The sequence below is a fragment of the Euprymna scolopes genome, chromosome 1 (assembly GCF_053919585.1).
Source record: "Euprymna scolopes isolate OS-2025 chromosome 1, ASM5391958v1, whole genome shotgun sequence".
Lineage (NCBI taxonomy): Eukaryota > Metazoa > Mollusca > Cephalopoda > Sepiida > Sepiolidae > Euprymna > Euprymna scolopes.
Window position 1 is genome coordinate 140158052 of NC_136482.1, and position 19893 is coordinate 140177944.

Below are 19893 nucleotides of genomic sequence, written 5' to 3' on the forward strand. Positions count from 1 at the left end.
TGGATTTAATGAAAGAACTTCTGAAAGAGGTTATGATACAAAGTCTCTATGATAAAACCTAGATGTTAATAAAAACATTTGTAGGAATATTTTCAACTACTTATCCGACTTGAAAAGTTGTTTATCAGGATGAATAAATTGATATTCTGAATATTCAACATGTCTATTTTCACAAGCCGTTTTACAGCGACAAATTGTTAAAGTCGACCAAAACCAGCGATTTACCATGCGAAGTCCAAATTCAGCGACTGCACACCCAGGAAAGTGGATTCCACACAAAAATAGAAAATAAATACTACGTACGAAAAATGCTTATGCAAAAACATGAAATTAATTAAATTATCTAATGATGATTTTGATCATCTATTAATAAATTACACGTGTGTAACAGTATAGCGAGTTCCAATAATTTAATAATTTGGTATTTAATTTTTTAAAAAATACGTAAGAAATAAAGATGATTTCATCAAACTATTTACTCACACGGCGATGAAAACAGGTCATCAGAGTGCACCCGACATGCCCATTGCTGCAAAAGCACGTGTTGCAACCATCCACAGAAGGAAAACTTGATCCATGTCTTCGGGCTGTTCCTTTGTAAACGCAACTCCCTGAAGCGGTAAAAAGATATGATAAGAAGAAAACCAAAACGCCTTTCAATCGATATAATTCATGCTTTATAATACAACCATGAAATTACACGTTCTCAAATAAAAACTTTGCAAATGTTTGAATCAATCAAGTAGTTGTTTTTTAATAAGACTTAAATAATGTATAATAGTTATTGTTATTACAGAGGTATTTTTTTTATCTTTGTTAGTGCAAATATTAAAATACCACACACACACACACACACACACACACACACACTCTCTCTCTCTCTCTCTCTCACACACACACACACACACACTCTCTCTCTCTCTCTCTCTCTCTCACACACACACACACACACACACACACACACACACACACACACACACACACACACACACACAAGGCTTTAAGTCTATCCATGGATAATTAATTATGAAAATATAAACAAAGCAATACTTTATATAGCAGAATCCTAAATATTTGAAGAACCCACGAATGTTCTGCTTCCACCCCTGAGTTTCATATAAGTATTTTTAATCGAATTTTAAATACATGTGAGTATTAGTTATTGTGTTCTTTAATTATTAAATTGATAACTAACTAATTGGAATCATGTACTGGCGTTTCTCAGGAGAACTGTAGACTCTCCAATTCTAGCCTCCACTTTTTAACCGTTGTTTTAACCATCTCTAAGTCTGTTTTCTTTATTTAATCTTAACGAAGACATAGAGGAAATTGCCGCTTCCAACTGTGAACCATTTCTAACTAGTTTAATAGAATTTATAACAATCTGCATGCATTAATTATTGTTTTATTTTTAAATTATTAAAATTATAATTCATGTGAAACTCATTCATTTCTTGATCCTACATTAGACCCCTGTACGTTTGTTTAAGCGAATTATTAAATTTTCTATAAATATTAATTATTGTTCTGTTTAATTATGAAATGCATAAATGATAAGGAACATTTAAACGTTCGTATTTCATAAATACTAATAAACATTCTTATATTACTGGTGCGATGGGGGATTTTTATGAAATAGTATCCGTACAAAATTACCGGAAGGAAGGTACTTTTTAAGACTATGTTTACGAAGATCGGTTTTGAGTTAAATAAGTAAGCAGATATTTTATGTAAACATCAGCTCCACATTTGAATAAGTAAAAAATATATGTATTATTTGTATAATTGTATAAATGTATTATTGTATAATTACAATCAGAGTTTTTAGAGACATACCACCTACGCATTATCCTCATAAACAGACGTTGCGATTCATGAGCGTTAGCTTATTATCTACTTCTGTTGAGATAGCATTATGCGATTATATAAAATGTACTAATATTATACAGTAGTTAATCCTGCCAAACGTAGCCAAAGAGTTAACTTAATATTGTTATAACAATACATGATGACTATTTTGACATAGAAAAATAGAATTTCACGAATTAATTATTTAAAACGATTGTCTTCTAAAAACAAAAACGAAATGCATCCCATTGTATATAATTTGATATTTTATAAAGAAATTATTTTCTCTCTAAATAGGATTTATTTATGAAGTAATTCATTAAAATGGCTAACTTGTTTCCAAAGAAACGAAAATGTATTCTAGGAGATTTAATATTATCAGTAACATATTTTAATCAATGAAATTATATATATATATATATATATATATATATATATATATATATATATATATATATATATATATATATATATAAGATTCCCGAAAGGATGAAACACTAGTGTCTGTAGGTATTTAATTATTATAGTAAAAAATAATTATGACAGCCCCTTTAAGAAATTCGTTTCTTATCGTTGAGCACTTTCAGTTGAATTAAAAGTCGGTCAATTTAGCTCTTATGCGTAGATCATCGTATAACGATTAGATCACTGTCTGTCTGGCGTAAATGAACACTTAAAATTAAGATGTTTAAAATTCAACGTTATTTCAAGCGGTTAATGGTAGCCGAATGGATTAGGTCTCCGCTAATCGAGCCAGAGATGTCTCGTGATACGGGGTTCGAATCGTTCGACTGGTAGTAATCGTGACACCCTGCACTGAAGATTCCCGAAAGGATGAAACACTAGTGTCTGTAGGTATTTAATTATTATAGTAAAAAATAATATATATATATATATATATATATATATATATATATATATATATATATATACTAGCAGGCCCGGCGTTGCCTGGTCGTAAAATACGCATAAATGTTATATTTGGATTCATACAGAAACTGAGCATGCGAGTATTGTTTGTTTCTAAACAGTTCATTTCTTGTAAGTGAAAAAAAATTCTAAAGCTGTGATCAAAACCAAAACCCGAAGAAAGTGAGTCAAGTACGATAACCATTATATCAGCTTGACACGTTCTTTCAACAGTGTTTTTAAACTTACTTATTCTTAACGTAAGGAAGCTTTCATGAGACCGATACATGCATAAGCAACCGTGAAACAGTAAACAAACATATAAAATCAACGTACCAATTTTTCAACTTTGACCCTTCAGCAGTCCTTTTTTTCCGGATGAAAATCGATTAAAAAATTTTTCCGCATATCTGATTACTCTATATACTAAATTTCATCATCCGGTACTAATTCATATGTTTTTAGAATCGCCGTTTTAACTTTCGCGTAATAATGTGTAACTTAAAACGGCAATTCAATTGGTAGTGCAGAATATGCTTTCTAAATCTTTCCTAATAACCATGTTTGCAACAGCATTGGTCATACGTCTATTGACCATTCTAAGTTTGCAGTCGTCTTCTCAAAATTCGTTCATCTCTTCTGCCTTGAATATCACTACGAGTTGCATGTGTTTAGTTAGATCGAAATCCCTGTGCTTTGTACAATTTATTTGTGCATTTAACTCTGGCTTCTTCAACCTTGTCCCTTACTCTATCCTTGCTTTCTCTATTTAAGCTTGAGTAGTTATTTTAGCTTTCTTCAATTCTAGTTAGGCTGATGTTAGCTGTTAAATGTTCACCTGCAATTTGTTCAAACTCCTCTTCAAAAATATCATCATCAATCAGATGTTCTACAATAACTTTCATTATGTTCTTCTTTCTTATAGCCCTACAACCATCCAACTGTATTCTTTGTCCCACTAGGAGCGGTTTTTTTTAACCCAAACTAATTGCCTCAGCAAAGACTTTTCAGAAATTATTCTACTAAATCCATTTTATTATTTCACCAATCATCACGTGTGTGTTTGTAAACTGTGAGAGTCCGAACTTGAGCCCCCAAATTTACGTGGTAACAGATAATATCGGACACAAATTAGCATTCATATTTTGCCGGAAATCATTTGGCTTGGAGTATGATACCAACATTCTATAATCATGTCTGCAAATAAGAACATGTTGGATAAGATAATTGATAGAAGACGTACGAGCACATGGATTTTATTACCATAAACAATTTAATAAAATGCTACAACGATTTTCATCCTAAATATTATTGTATAATGTTTCTGCTCTCTGAAGGTTTCATTAAGCAATTAATTTCTTGTTGTGGCGTACTACGGCAGGAGTCGATATCCGGTGAACCAACCAACCCTCCCTTTTGTATGTTCCTGTCAATATATTTTGTTACTCTATTCCCGAGTTGTGTTTTCCTTGTGACTCCTAAAACAGAGTCATAACAGTTGGCGTATGTTTCCCCTCATGATACGAAACTAGTGATAAGAAAGTAATGTCAAATAAAATACTGAGTTTGATGATATAATTTTAGCCTAATTTTAACCACATGCTTCCATGGCTGTGTTATTTGGAGTTTTTCATAACTATAAAGACGGTATCAATTCAGAAATAAGTTAAAATACTGTCGGCTGTTTTTCCATGTTTAATTTTGAAAACACGTTTATAGTGAAGCAAGGTTTATGTAATACTTAACCGCATTTATGTTGAGTCGGCATTGACTGCATCTAATGAAAAATAAAAGGCGACTGGAATCAAGGTTGGGGTAAGTGGAGAGGAAATAATGTTATTTCGGAGAGTACTTGCCATGCCAAAATTACAAAAAAAGTGATGTAACAGCCCCTATAAAACTTGACTACGCATGTGTAACCGTTTCATGACCTCCTTCCGATTATTATAATACTTTGCATAACACTAATATGTTCATCAGAGCTACAACGATATTATTTGGATTTATTGAAAAAATAATATATATTGTCCATAATAAAGACTATATACGACAGTTTACACGTATCTGTTAATCTCAAATATCGAAATTTGATCAGAATCTTATGGTATAAAGCAAATGACATAATCATCAACTGCAAGTATGGCATCATTTATAAATTTTGTCCTGGAAGGTCATTATAAAAATATATTGTGAAAGTGTCAATAATATTTTACTATTGAAGTGTTTTTGTTTTTAGTTTTGGTTTTCGAGACAAAATATGATTACAAGTTGTCTGTAAACATATCCTTGAAGTGGACTATTAAGCGATTGACCGACCCTTACTAGTTATCTTTTACATCGCCCTTCTTCTAAATCCTTAAGGATAAGAGCTTTTGTTTAAGAGTATTTCAGTTCTACTAGTTTTATAAGTTAGGATAACATTTCACTCACTTGGTAATGGTTTGGGCCAAATGCAGCCGTCATTGGTACAAAGCAAATCATCATAACCTCGACAATTGCATGTTGAACAGTTATCTTTTAAAACGATTGATTGGCCTTTCTTCACGATTGCTCCTTCATAATTGCATGTATTCGGGTCAGCTGAAATAGTGATCAAAATCACTTAACATAAACTTTTTAGCAAAAAATGAATATAAATATAAAATCTTTAAATGTAAATGTGATGTTTCTATCTTTCTCTCTGTCTGTCTGTCTGTATTATTGGCCGTGTATACAAATAAAAATAAAGCACATTGAAAACAACTTTTCTCAGGTTAAATTTAACGGGTAATTATGCAGTGATACTAATTTCATATGAGTTTTTCTTTTTTATAGTAATACTAGACCACCCGTGACCCGTTGGGTCAGTACGTTATATTAGGTATGGAATTCATGTATGAGCGCGACACTTGTGGCATAAAGAAAATAGTTTTTTTTTACATAACAGAAGCATTTCTATGAAAGTATATTAAAATGAAAAAAGAATATAGATAGATTTCTATGAGTCGTTCTGTTTATTATAATTGTTATTTTTTTTAAATTACAGTTACTGAATTATAAGTGGTTGGTCATACTTATAGGTAAATATGCACTGAACAGGTATCATAATCCTTATTATAGTTAAATTCAAATTTTGATATATCATCTTTTAAATGAAATTGTTAGTTGAAAGTACAGAATAATAAAAAAAAACACTCTCCACATGTTAATAATGGCTTTTTAAATAGAAAATGAAAATAAAATGTAACTTTTTTCATTTAATTTAAGCAAACATTCAGTACCCATTGTGTAAAGGAAAACACTATTTAATGTAATAGAAATGTGTGCATTTACCGATTCAGCTTTCTGTTTGGAAATGTAAGCAGACGACTTTAAAAAACATGGGAAGAAGAAAAAGAAATTTTTTTGTAATAACGCCCTCTAGTAAAAAGGTCTGCATTAGTTAAGGGGGATAACTCTATCCAGTTTTACATCGTTCTCTTTTTCTCTCTCTCACACATACACGTAATTATTTCTCGCGTACGTAACGAAAACAGAGGGAGTAGGAGTGTTGAAATCTATTAGAGGGAAAGTGAGAGGTGTTTTCTTTCCATAAATTGTATAGGAATTTCATATTATTAATAGATTCATAGATAAATAGATTTTATAATATATATTATAATTATCTATGAATCTATGTATTATTTGTATATATAAATAACTATTTGATCAAATTAAATGAAATTGTTTGTATTAAAAGCGATATAAAAATTCCGGAATTGGAATAACGGATTGAAGACGTTGCTATTTACGCATGCGCAACCGGATGTTGAAAACCGGAAATCTGATTGCAAACATACAAGATCCATAGACTTTTAGTATTATATAGATTGTGGAATAATATTAATGCTGGATTATTATATACAGCAAAAACGATGTTTTACGTTATTTAATGTATAATTTGAACACTGGAAAAATAAGAATAAAATTAGTGATATAAGCAGAAGTACATAGAAGACCTTATTCAATTCCCAGTAAACGCTCCGGTACCTGCTAGTAAAACAATATACAAACAAGAATATCATTCATTGCCACTTCAGTATATTGATACATTAATTTGAGCTGATTGGAATATGACTACTTTTTGGACCTGGTAATATATATATATATATATATATATATATATATATATATCTTATTATAATATAAAGCTGAATGTGTGTGTGTGTGTGTGTCTGGTCACGAATAGGCTCCTATATGGTTGACTATTTTAAAAAGCTGATTACATATAATGATAGAAGATGTATCGAGGCACAGGAATGGGTAAGTTTTTATCTGACAGAACAGTGGTTCATTAAAATTGTGGGGTCTGCATTCGCGCCTGGTCCACAAAGTATGGAAATGAAAAATTCAAAAATTAAAAAAAAAAAGTTTACAAGTGTTTTTGATATAGATGTACATAGAATACTTTGATAAGTATGTTTTAACTTAAATAGGGATGGTATAATAAAATTGTGGGGTCTGCGTTCGCGCCTGGCCTCCATAGAATGGAAATAGGCACAAATTTTAATAAAGACTTTTCATATCAATCTGCGTAAGTATACTTTGATAATTATTTTTCAGTTTGAAGAAATATGGTACAATAAAATTATGGGGTGTTCGTTCGCACCTGACCCCCATAAAATGGAAATATGTCACAAAGTTTAACAAGGTTTTTAATATAGATCCACAGAATGTTGTGATAAGTATTTCAGTATGAACAGGTATGGTATAATGAATTATGGGGTTTATCTATTTTATTTTTACTTTCATCATAATTTTGCTTTGGTTTTGATACCCCCAAATTCAACCCAAATTTACAACCCTTCCTTTTCATAACCTATCATACTTTCATAAATCAGAGTCCATTTTCTGTAGGCTGTTTTTGAACCCAGTCAACGACGGGTACTTTTACTATATATATATATATATATATATATATATATATATATATATATATATATATATATATAGATATAGATATATATATATATACGTATAATAGTATGACATTTACGCTTAATGTTCGAAAGGTACAAGAAACTATTAACATTTCTGAACAAATGACTTCCTTCCAGATGAATATCGTAAATTTTCTTTCTTCTAGTTTAAAAATTATAACCGGGGTTTATTCTCTATTGGCCTCCCATGTGTAAGTTTCATGTTTGGCCAAAATGAAGAAATATTCTTGTCATCTGGGCATTAAACTTCATCCTGCATATTCAGAACAACATCAACGACCGTCGAAACTAATCGATGAAGGCCACGTGTGTTTAAGGGAACAGGTAGAAGTTATAGCTGGAAGACATCATCGATATCTAAAAAGACGATGCTTTGCTATGGCGCCTACAAATAACAGAATATGGATCACACAACTAGCACGACATATAAAATATAGTTGTTTTTTTAAACTCACTTAAATTTAAGCTTGAAACAATGGATATTGTGGCCAACGTAAATGAGAATCACATGATGATAGAAGCGTGCATTAATTTCGATTGCATTGGATAGACACGATATACGAGGGGCGTGCAATAAGTAATGCTCCTGACCCACTTTCCATAGGAGTAGAGCAACGAAACTTGGCACGGTTATTAGTCTTTCTCTACATAGGAACCACCCACAGTTATGCATTTCTCCCATAGTTTGATGCAGCTCTGGAGACCGTTTTCGTACAACACCCCAGGTTGGTCCTCCAACCACGATGTGACTTCAGAAATCAAGGCTGCATCATTTGGGAAACGCTTTCCTTTCAAAAACAACTTCATGGCTGGGAAGAGGTGAAAGTCAGAGGGTGCAAGGCCAGGAGTAGGGAGGATGGAGGAGGATTTCATAATCACACGCCCGTGCTTCTGATCTGGCGACATGCGAGTTGTGGATCGGAGCGTTGCCCTGCAGGAGGAGGGTAGCTTTGCTGATCTTGCCCCACCTCTTGATTTTGATAGCTTCCCTTAATTGCCTTAAAAGTGAAGCATAATAGGCTCCTGTAATTGTGGTACCCTTTGCCAGGAAATCTGTCATCACTACTCCGTCCTGGTCTCAGAAGACTGTGAGCATGACCTTGCCAGTGGAGGGCTACACCCTTGCCTTCTTTGAAGGTGGTGAGTCCAAGTGCTTCCACTGCATTGACTGGGCTTTGGTCTCTGGATCATAGTAATAGATCCAGGTTTTATCCTGTGTAATCTGTCTTTTGAAAAACTTTGACTCATCTTCTTGGCACATCTCTAAATTTATCCTCGAGCACTCGACGCGTTCTCGTTTCTGGAATGGTGTGAGCAACCTGGGAATCCATCTGTCAGCCACCTTATTCATATGCAAATGGTCATGAATGATAGTTTCCACAGACCCTGTACTAATCTTGACATCTTGGCCTATTTGGCAAATAATAATTCGCCGATCTTCCAAAATGGCAGCCTCAACTTGACAGACAGATGCCTCATCAGTGGCAGAAGGGGGCGACCAGGTCTGGGAGCTGTTTCCACAGATTTCCGGCCATGTTTGAATTCACGATGCCAGAGTTTTACAAGGTCATATGATGGGGCATTATCACCATAAGTTTGTTTCATTTAATCAAAAGTCTCCTGTGGTGTGCGTCCTTTCAAATACAAAAACTGGATCACAGCTCGACATTCAACAGGCTCCATTTCACACCTGACTCAGTTTAAACACATGTAAAACAGAAACCACAATTAGTTCAGAGCTGTAATTTGCCACATAATCCGTAGAGATATAAATCATTGAACATGCAAAATTTTAGCTAGATCAGACAACTGGAAGTGGGTCATGGGCATTATTTATTGCACGCCCCTCGTATTATTGAAAACTTACTCGAATTCATTTGATTATTGAATTTGAATACATTGCTCGTGATTGGTAATCCTTTCGTTTATGGATAGCACATGTTAACATATTATTGTACCTTTTTTGATCAGAATGAGAATACAAATTTCTTAAAAATATGTTCACATTGAATCCGTATATGAACTTATTTGAAACGAACGTCCAATTTTCTCTCCTAAAATATAATGACTAATCTTATAACGTTCTACTATCAATATTACAGTGTTCATAAAATTCTGTTCAGTAGTTTTTTAATCTATGGGTACATATATAGGTGAACTTTGCTTCACTGAAAATTAAACCAAACATAGATTTTGTGCACACTATCTTCCAACTTTCATGAAACCAACAGAATAGTTTTGAATTTTATTTCATAATGATAATTCTGACATTTTGCTCGCGTAAAAATAAATGAAACCTTATTTATATATAGGTTGCAAATTTCGTATAAAATACACAGATTTACACACACGCATGCGTTCATCTTTATTATATAAAAGTAATTTATGTCCACGTATCTCTAAAAGATGCTTTGTCCATCACTTTTTAACTCTTCAGTTTGAAATAATTCTTTTTTTTTTTGTCTAACAGTCGCATTTACGTTAAAATAAGAATTTCGTCGCTAAACATGTTTTATTTTTGAAATTATTATTAGATGCATCCATGCATATTTAGAATAAAGTATCCATTGGTTTGTAGGCCTGTTTGCCAGTCTTTGCAATAGAGTTTTTATCACTAAAAGCACAGATTGAATGAACATATCTTATAATATCCTTTCTTGTTTCATTTGAACTCATTTTAAATAAACAAGAGTATCAAAAAACAAAATAAATAAAATTATGAAAAAAATTCAGATTTCAAAAGTGCAGATTTTAATTGAAAGAATAAAAAAATTACTTACTGGAAACACAATATTTTGAACCAAAATAAGTGCAACAAGATTTTCCTGAAAATAAAAACGATTATTGTTACAGTAAATTGAACGTATTACTGTTGGTTGGTTATTAAGTTTTACGGAATGTTAATTATTGTTAGAACAAAACCACAGACCTAAATTTCACGTATGTTTTTTACACAAATAGTCTGTACACCATTTTTACTTTGAAGACATTTATTCTGTAGATACATTTCCTGCAAACGAAAAATGATAGTTAATACAATTAGTACTACTATTCTAGATTATAGTAGACTTAAGAGTAATAGCAACCAAGAGATGACTCCAAGAACAAAAACTGCCAAATTGAAACATGATTATAGCATTTAATTCAATGCCAATTACAAGAATCTAAGTATTAAGTAAACAACGATGTAAATATCGTTAATAATAACTTTTGGAATCTTTTATGTTTTATTCTTTTACATATTGTGTTTTGTTGTACTCTACCTAGTAATCCATTCACTGTTATAGTCAATATACGTTCTGTACGAAGTTTCACTATATTCCCTGTGTGTTATAACATATCTTACCTGATGGACAATCGCTTTCTGTCCGACATCTTCGCCGTGCGGTAAGAGGTCGATACTGAGGACATCTGGAAGCTAGTATTAAAAAAAAAATAAATAAATAAAAATATCCGACTGAAATATTACACACATAAAAATAGATGAATATTTTTAGTAACTTTGTGCATGTTTTTACGTTGTGCATGTTTTTACGTTAATTATTATGAATTTTATTATTAGGTAATGAAACTATTAAATAATATATATATGAAAAAATAAATAATGTCCTGACAAGTTGATTTATAAGTATTTGCTTGCGCATATATATATATATATATATATATATATATATATATATATATATATATATATATATATATATATATATATATATATATATATATATATATCGTAATCGTGTGTTCGTCCGTCGAAACGACGAGGACCATCTGATCATTCTGTAGGGTAGGGTGAGGGGAGTCATCATCGGTGAGTATGGATGTTGCTGATAAGCCCAATTTTTGCTTGAAAAGTTCTATTGCAGTGGAAACAGGGAATCATAGCAGATGTCGAAGATTTCAAAACATTGTCCTTCCTGTCCTTTCTATGCTTCTATTCAGTAACCTTTCGGTAATTTTCATATTTGCAGTTACCATCATGAACAGCGGCCCGCCACTTGGTTCTAGCTGTCTGCTCCCATGATCAGGGATCAACGTTGAAGACCGTCAGTGATGCCTTCAGAGTGTCTTTAAATCGTTTTCTTTGGCCGTCATGGGAGCGCTTGCCATGTTGGAACTCAACAAACAGAAGTTTCTTGGGTAGTCTGTAGTCTGGCATGTGGGCTACATAACCAGCCCAGCGAAGCTGAACCTTCATCAGGATATTGGCGATGTTTGGGAGTCGAGCACGAGTGAGGACTTCTGTGTCTGGTATCCTTTTCTGCTAGCCTATGTCAAGCAGTTTTCTCAGTCTGGTGGCGTGAAAGTGATTTAATTTTCTAGCGTAGACAGCCCACGACTCACATCCATAGAGTAAGGTGGTGAGTATGACAGCTTTATAGACTTTGATCTTTGTCATGGAGGTGATGCCTCTTCTCTCCTATACATTTTTGTGGAGTCTGCCAAACGCAGCGCTTGCTTTAGCGAGTCTGGTGTTGATTTCATCGTCAATGACTACATTGCAGGAGAGCGTTCTGCCAAAGTAGGTGAACTTGTCAACTGCATTGAGTCTTTGAAGGGTTCTGCATATGGTTTTCCCGGAACAGGCTTCTTGGTATTGATTGTGAGACCAAATTTTCACAAGCCTCTGCCAATATGTTTACTGTGTTGCATGCCTGCCTCAGAGGTAGCTTTAAAGGCACAATCATCAGCAAACAGAAGATTATTTACAGTGTCTGATGCAACCTTAGATTTAGCTTTTAGCCTCCTGAGGTTGAAGATTGATTCGTCAAATCTGTATCTGATTCCAATGCACCCCCCATATATATATATATATATATATATATATATATATATATATATATATATATATATATATATATATATATATATATTATTATTATTATTATTATTATTATTATTTCATATATATATATATATGCATATGCACATTATATATATGAGTATATATGCACGCACACACACACACACACACACACATACATATATATAGTTTTGGAAATATAATTATTTAATGACACGTGTTTCATCTTCTACTACTCATCAGAGTACGGCGTGTGCATATGCCGCTCCCCATTTGGGGGTACCAAATTGGTCAAAAGGAAAATTATTCCCAACTCGCATTTAGGTAAAGGTAAAGGTTGCAGATTCTACCAAATTCCTCCGCCAATTATGGGTCTAAAGACTTGAAATTTTAAATGTAGGTAACTTGGACATATTTATATTTTGATTTGAGACCAAAATAATAAATGTTAAAGGGTCAAAATTGAGGTCAAAGTTTTAAAAACTTTGACCTCTGCAGTCTCTACCAAATTAATAACCCAATTTTTGGTCTAGACATTTGAAATTTTACATTAAGTGTATTCAGCCATAGGGCGAGCTTTTTAATCAGTTTTTGGTCGAAAATCTGACTGCGAAGGTGTCAAAGTTCAAAAGATTTGACCTTTGTGGTCTCTAGAAAACTATTCAGCTAATTTTGGGTATGAATATTTGAAATTTTACATAAAGAATATTCAGACATGCAACAAGGTTTTTAATCAGTTTTTGGGCGAACATTTGGCTGCCAAGAGGTAAAAGTTGAAAGAGTTGACCTTTGTAGACTCTACCAAACTTCTCCGCCAAATTTGGGTCTAAACACTTGAAATTTTAGATGTAGGATACCTGGACATGAGTCAAAATATATATATATATATATATATATATATATATATATATATATATATATATATATATAGTCATATAAAGTTATAAACAGTACATAGGGCCCAAGCAAAGCCGGGCTGAACGGCTAGTATGAAAATAAAAAATTCACCAATTTATTTTTGCTTTAAAATATTAATTACGGTATTTTCCCCAGACCAAAGGCTAACGTTCTTTTCTTGTTCGCACTATCCAAAATGTCAAGCCAACAAACTTTGTTATTCTTGTATAAGTATTCTTTTTTATTTTATACTTTTCCCTAAAATCATATCTTATGTAGTTCTTAATTGAATAAAAACTGTTTCTGGCCACCTCAGTAGTCATATCATTAAAATAAAGTATAAAATTAATAAAATCAGGAATATTATGGGGTGACTACTGAACGTTTTTATCGCTGTTCAATCAATAGAGTGTGTGATTCTGAATAGGCTTTATCCTTCTACAAAAGTATATATCCCCAGCGTTATTTCAGTGAAACAATAGAAAACTATTTCTAAACTAAAGAAGCACAAACTAGTTGTATCGGGTGTGCTTGCAACGTCGCGATGCACATTTGTTGCATATCATTGAACGGCGACCAAAAAGATTGTTGGCATTGATGATTGAAACTTGGTCGAAAAGTCAGGCATAGATTTAAGTATATTTCTACCGAATATAGTTGTGTTGGAGAAAGAATCGTGAATTTTATTAACACTTCCATGAATGGGTGGCATTTAATAGAGTCACTAGCAGTCAAGCTATCAAAGGTAAACCCAGAATTTTAACCCATGCTTCCAATGTTTATGTTTTTATTTAATGAAATTATCATTAATGTTTTCAAATACATAGAAACGATGTCAGGATTATATTTAATATAGAAACGATCGTGTTTCTGTGTATCTGTTCAAAAACTTATTAATAGTCTAATAAATTTAAACAAGAGTTTACTTACTATCATTTGCTGGTAGTTTGGGCCAATAGCAGGCATCGTTGAGGCAAAGGAAATCATCGTAACCTCGACATTCACATGTTGAACAGTTGTCTTCCAGAAGTACAGATTTGCCTTTTTCCACTATTTTGCCTTTATGGATGCACGTATTTGGATCAGCTGAAATGTTGATGGAAACTATTACTAAAACGACGTTATACTCTCTATTTCTCTCTCTCACTTCCTCTGTCTGTCTGTCTGTCTGTCTATATATATATATATATATATATATATATATATATATATATATGGTTTTTATTGTTGATTTTTTAAACGATATTAAGGTTAACGTCTCCGCCTCGGAGATCCGATGTTTTTTAGAAAGCCGACCATTTTTTATTTGGAAGCATTTTTTATTTATTTATTTTTAAAAACAGTAATCTACGGACACGCGTGTTTCGGAGCCCTACTCGTCTTCATATATAGATGTACATAAGTAAGAGCTTAAGGTGTATAAAATACATATATATTTCACGCACACATACACACAAACACACATATATATTAGTGATGGGACGATTCCAAAATTTTCCCGATTCCGATGCAGTAATGTATTCTGATTCATTTAAAATATCCAAATAGAGATTTGTTGCTTTTCTTTTTCAAATACTGTAAAACCATTTGTGTAATGTAATGTCTTTATATATTTTAGCAAAAATAAAAATACATTTAAAGGATTGAAAATAGTGAAAGTGCATTGGTTCATCGTTAATTGACAAAATGTAATTTGGAAATAATTGGCTATTAGTATGCATAATAAGAAAATGATGTAAGAACAGAATAGTTTACAAAGCCATTTTAAGAACGAGTTTCTAAATAATGAAATTGCTATTTAGAAAACCATTCTTAACATGAGGAAAATGGGACAAGCTTGCATAGTTTTACTTAAATTATAACTAGCAGGGCTACCCGGCGTTGCCCGGGTATTGGGCATTTTCCCTTGAGTAATGTATACCACAACACATTAACAAAAGATATAGTAATTATTTCTCCCCGGACATGCTGTGCTTAAACACATCTGCTCTATTTAGGATATTTAGCACTTTGTTTATCTTAAGTCATCATTTCATGAAAAATGCGTCATAACACAAAATAACACCCCTTCTCGAATAAAAAGGAGGAGATGAAGTCAGAGAGAATTGTCTCATTTAAAAACCCGTCAATCCATGTGATAATAGTCTCAAGTCGTCCTCCAATTAACAACATAATTTGAAGAGGAATGACGTAATCACCGGAAGTACCCCCAGCCCATCACCCCCTGCTCGAAAAATGGAGGAGATAATATCTGGGAGGATTGTCACATTAAACACTCGCCAATCCATGTGATGATAATCTCAAGTTGTCCACCAATTATCACCATAATTTGAAGAAGAATGATGTCATAACTGGAAGTTACCACCCACCTATCACCCTCACCCCAAATCGAATAAATGAGGAGATAATGTCTCATTTTAACAGGCGCCATTCCATGTGATGATAATCTCAAGTTGTCCCTTACTTACCACCATAATTTGAAGAGGAATGGCGTCATCACAGGAAGTTACCACCCGCCTGTCTATCACCCCCTTACTCGAATAAACAGGAGGAGATAATGTCTGTCACATAAAACACTCGCCAATCCATGTGATGATAATCTCATTTTGTCCTCAACTTGACATCATAATTTGAAGAGGAATGACATCATAACCGGAAGTTACTCCCCCTGTTTATCACTCCCAACCTACTAGAATAAAGTGAAGGAGATAATGTCTGGGAGGATTGTCTTATTTAAACACTTTCTAATCCATGTGATGATAATCTCAAGTTGTCTCTCAATTAACACTAGAATTTGAAAAGGAATGACGTCATCACCAGAAATTATCCCTCCCCCTGCCTATCACCACGGCCACCGAGAGTAAGAAGAAGGCCTGTTAACTGAAAAATGCATGCAGGCAATGTAGGTAAGATTTGTCAGACTGTCAGTACTATATGAGGGCCATTTGAAAAAGAGTAATAAAACATTTTTTAAAAGAAAAAGGAACACAGTTCGATTAATACTGAAACTGAACTTTATTCAATATAAAATATAAATATTATGTATGTAAAATTAAGTAATTTTAAAGCGATATACAATTTAATACTGACAAAACTGAATTATGAAGTTAGGAAACAAAGAATTAAAAAACATATTACACACCAACGATGAATGATTTTAAAAGTGAAAACCATCGATAAATAATTTTAAGAATGAAAGCAAACGGTAAAATACAAAAAATTGAAATCAAACAAATAATTTAAATACAAACAAACAATAAAAGTTACTAGTGCAGAAATATTTTTTTAATTTAATTTAGAGAATAATCACATGGGTTGAATGTTATTTTTTTAACTTTAGAGATTATTCGGACTAATATTCTCATCTTGCGTGTTTATTTCATAACGTTTTATCATCGAATCTTGACTTCTCCTTTATTACATCCTCAGGCCGAAAATGATGTTCACATACCTAAAAACATAATTAAAGAAAACATTCATACCATAATGTAACTATTGCTAAAATCTAAGAAAAGTAGTAAACAAACATTTACAATGATAATCACAGTGTAGTATCTGTTCTGATGCTACACTTCATTTGTTCTCTCCTCAGTCAGTTGGAGGAGAAATCCTTCATGTCCGAGACAATTTTTATTTTATTTTTGTTCCTATCCAGAGTTCCCCTTTTTGGGGAGCTAAATTTTCCCACATTAAAAACCGACCTTGTGTCTAACTGTGCCCTCGTGGGGAGGCAATAAATGAAAAAAAATATTTTTGACAAATATTCTCATGTGAAAATTATTTTTTTATAATTCTAAAAAGAAGCAATCAATTAATATATAACGCTCAGTCACGACTAATTTCATTAATAGCCACAGGGTTAATAATTTTCAAACCGACTTTAGAGAAAAAAAAATAGAACTTTCAAATATTTGGACATACTCAATGAAAGGTTTTATTTATCATTAAAAAAAACATTTTGACAAATATTCTCATGTAAAAATTATTTGTTTATAATTCTAAAAAGAAACAATCAATTTTAATATATAATGCTCAGTCACGGCTAATTTCATTAATAGCCACGAGGTGAATAATTTTCAAACCGACTTTAGAAAAAAAAATATAGAACTTTCAAATATTTGGACATACTCAATAAAGGGTTTTATTTATTATTAAAAAAAATTTTGGCAATTATTCTCATGTAAAAATTATTTGTTTATAATTTTAAAACCTAAAACAAAATTAAATTAAATTTTCAACCTTCCTGATAGACTTTTTAGCCTTATAAAAAAATAAAAAGTTAAGATATCAACATAATATTTGCTGTATTAGCAATAAATAGTATTGTTTCTTTAATTTATATTAACAATGTTATCAAACGTTATGAAAGTACTTTAATTTATATTAACAATGTTATCAAACGTTATGAAAGTACTTTAATTTATATTAACAATGTTATCAAACGTTATGAAAGTACTTGAATACAGTTCTAATTCAATACACGTTTAATTATTAACAAATAACATCACTTACTTTACTATATTTGGTTGGAATAAAATTTTCCCTTCTAATGGCACGTATCCAAATTGAGAAAGTTTAGGATGAGAAAATATATGTACTTTGGGGCCTTTTGGATAATTTCCTCGGCAATTTGTAACAACGCAAGAATACACCATGTTAGACAAAACACTGAAAACTAGACGAAACTGCTGCTGATAGCCTAGACCATATGCCTACAAGTGAATCTGATAATGACGTCACGCTGTCATGTGCATCGGCCTTCTTTACTCTCGGTAGCCACGCTATCACCCCCACTACTCGAATAAAAAGGAGAGATAATGTCTGGCAGGAGTGTCTCATTTAAACAGCTGCCAATCAATGTGATGATAATCTCAAGTTGTTTTTCACTTCAAGACATAATTTGAAATTAGAGTTTTTGATTAACTATTCTAAAATGCTAGAATATCTCAGAAATGGAAACTCATTGATATGTGAAACGGGTCCCTAATTCTAAATAATTAAATAACAAGCAAGCTACCCTCACTTTGCATGGGGACTTTAATGTACGCTCGGGTATCCACTTTACAAGCACCCTTGCAGTAAGTGGATGTTGTAAGAGCTTAAGGTGTTTAAAATTTTTTAACTACTCCCTAAAGTGACTGTAATCTAATTATGAACTTTAAAGTAAATAGGTTATATCAAAGTTGACACTTATATTGTTACTCATAAAAATGGAAACAATTATGAAGAATTACAATGGTTAACATTTGTTTAGTATCACAAACATTTTTATCAAAGATATAACAAAAATACCCACGTTTTGTGTGCACCATCCATAGTTGGCGGAGTTTCTGAAGAGCCGCACCAAATGTAACTTTGACCTTTGACCTTGACCTTGAAAAATATTGAGCACCATCCTTGGGTCGTAGGCTATCATCATATTATGTTTGATCATAATCAGTCCAGTGGTGTGGGCTGTAGGAGAGTCCAAATACATAGACAATGATCGTGACCTTTATCTTGGAAAATGGTGTACACCATCCTTAGGTGGGGGACCATCATCATGTCAGATTTGGTCATGATCGGTTCAGTGGTGTGGGCTGTAGAAGAGTATGTATACATATGCTATGGCCTTGACCTTTGACTTTAACCTTGAAACATAGTGTGCCCCATCCGTGGATGGGGGGGGGCATCATCATGCTAGGTTTCGTCATGATAGGTCCACATCAGCGGTGTGGGCTGTAGGAGAGTTGTACACACATGTACACACAAACACACTCACGAACGCTACTACTTTATATATATATATATATATATATATATATATATATATATATATATATATATATATATATACATATTGATTAATCATATTATTGTTTTTCTAAATTTTTTACGCAAGTAAAATAAATTTACATCATATTTTGATGTTATTATGATCTATAGGTTATATTTTTACTGATAGTTTAAACAAATATTTATCACTACCAGGCCTACCTGGCGTTGTTCGGGACCATATAAACAATGAGAAAATTGAAGTTGTTATTCCTTGGAGAGAGGAATTTTTAATGTCTATGTATCATTTGCTATTTCGAGCAAAAGAATATTTTACCTATCCTAGGGCAGGTAATTTACAGAAATAATGAAATAATTTTACCTTTTTGGGACGGGTAATTTACAACACATATTTAAAATATGTTTACTTACCTTTGGACGGGTAATTTATATGCATATATGAAACAATTTAACATACACTCAACAGGTATTGTACAACATATATGAAATAATTTCTCTTCCCACCAAGGCTACCATAATTTTAAGAAAATTGGAATAATTTTTAGAAGATGGATTATTAGGATTTCCAAATTAGTACAATACAATAGTACAATAAATACATTGTGTTGGTTAATGAGTTTGCAACCCCTGCTTCACCATACATTTCAACATTACTGCGTTTCTTTCTTTCGTCACTATCGGCACAATTATTGTAAGAAAAAT

General features: G+C 32.4%; 1 protein-coding gene across 1 annotated transcript in view; it reads right to left on the bottom strand.

Moving 5' to 3' along the window:
• Window positions 1-19893, bottom strand: part of LOC145274995 (uncharacterized) — a 56279-nt gene that overhangs the window by 1607 nt on the left and 34779 nt on the right. Inside the window, exons 7-11 of the mRNA XM_080127563.1 lie at window positions 14347-14502; window positions 11062-11133; window positions 10496-10540; window positions 5188-5337; window positions 484-611 (exon numbers count right to left, since the gene is read on the bottom strand). Coding sequence (XP_079983689.1) covers window positions 484-611; window positions 5188-5337; window positions 10496-10540; window positions 11062-11133; window positions 14347-14502 — 551 coding nt within the window. The remainder of the gene's footprint in view (window positions 1-483; window positions 612-5187; window positions 5338-10495; window positions 10541-11061; window positions 11134-14346; window positions 14503-19893) is intronic.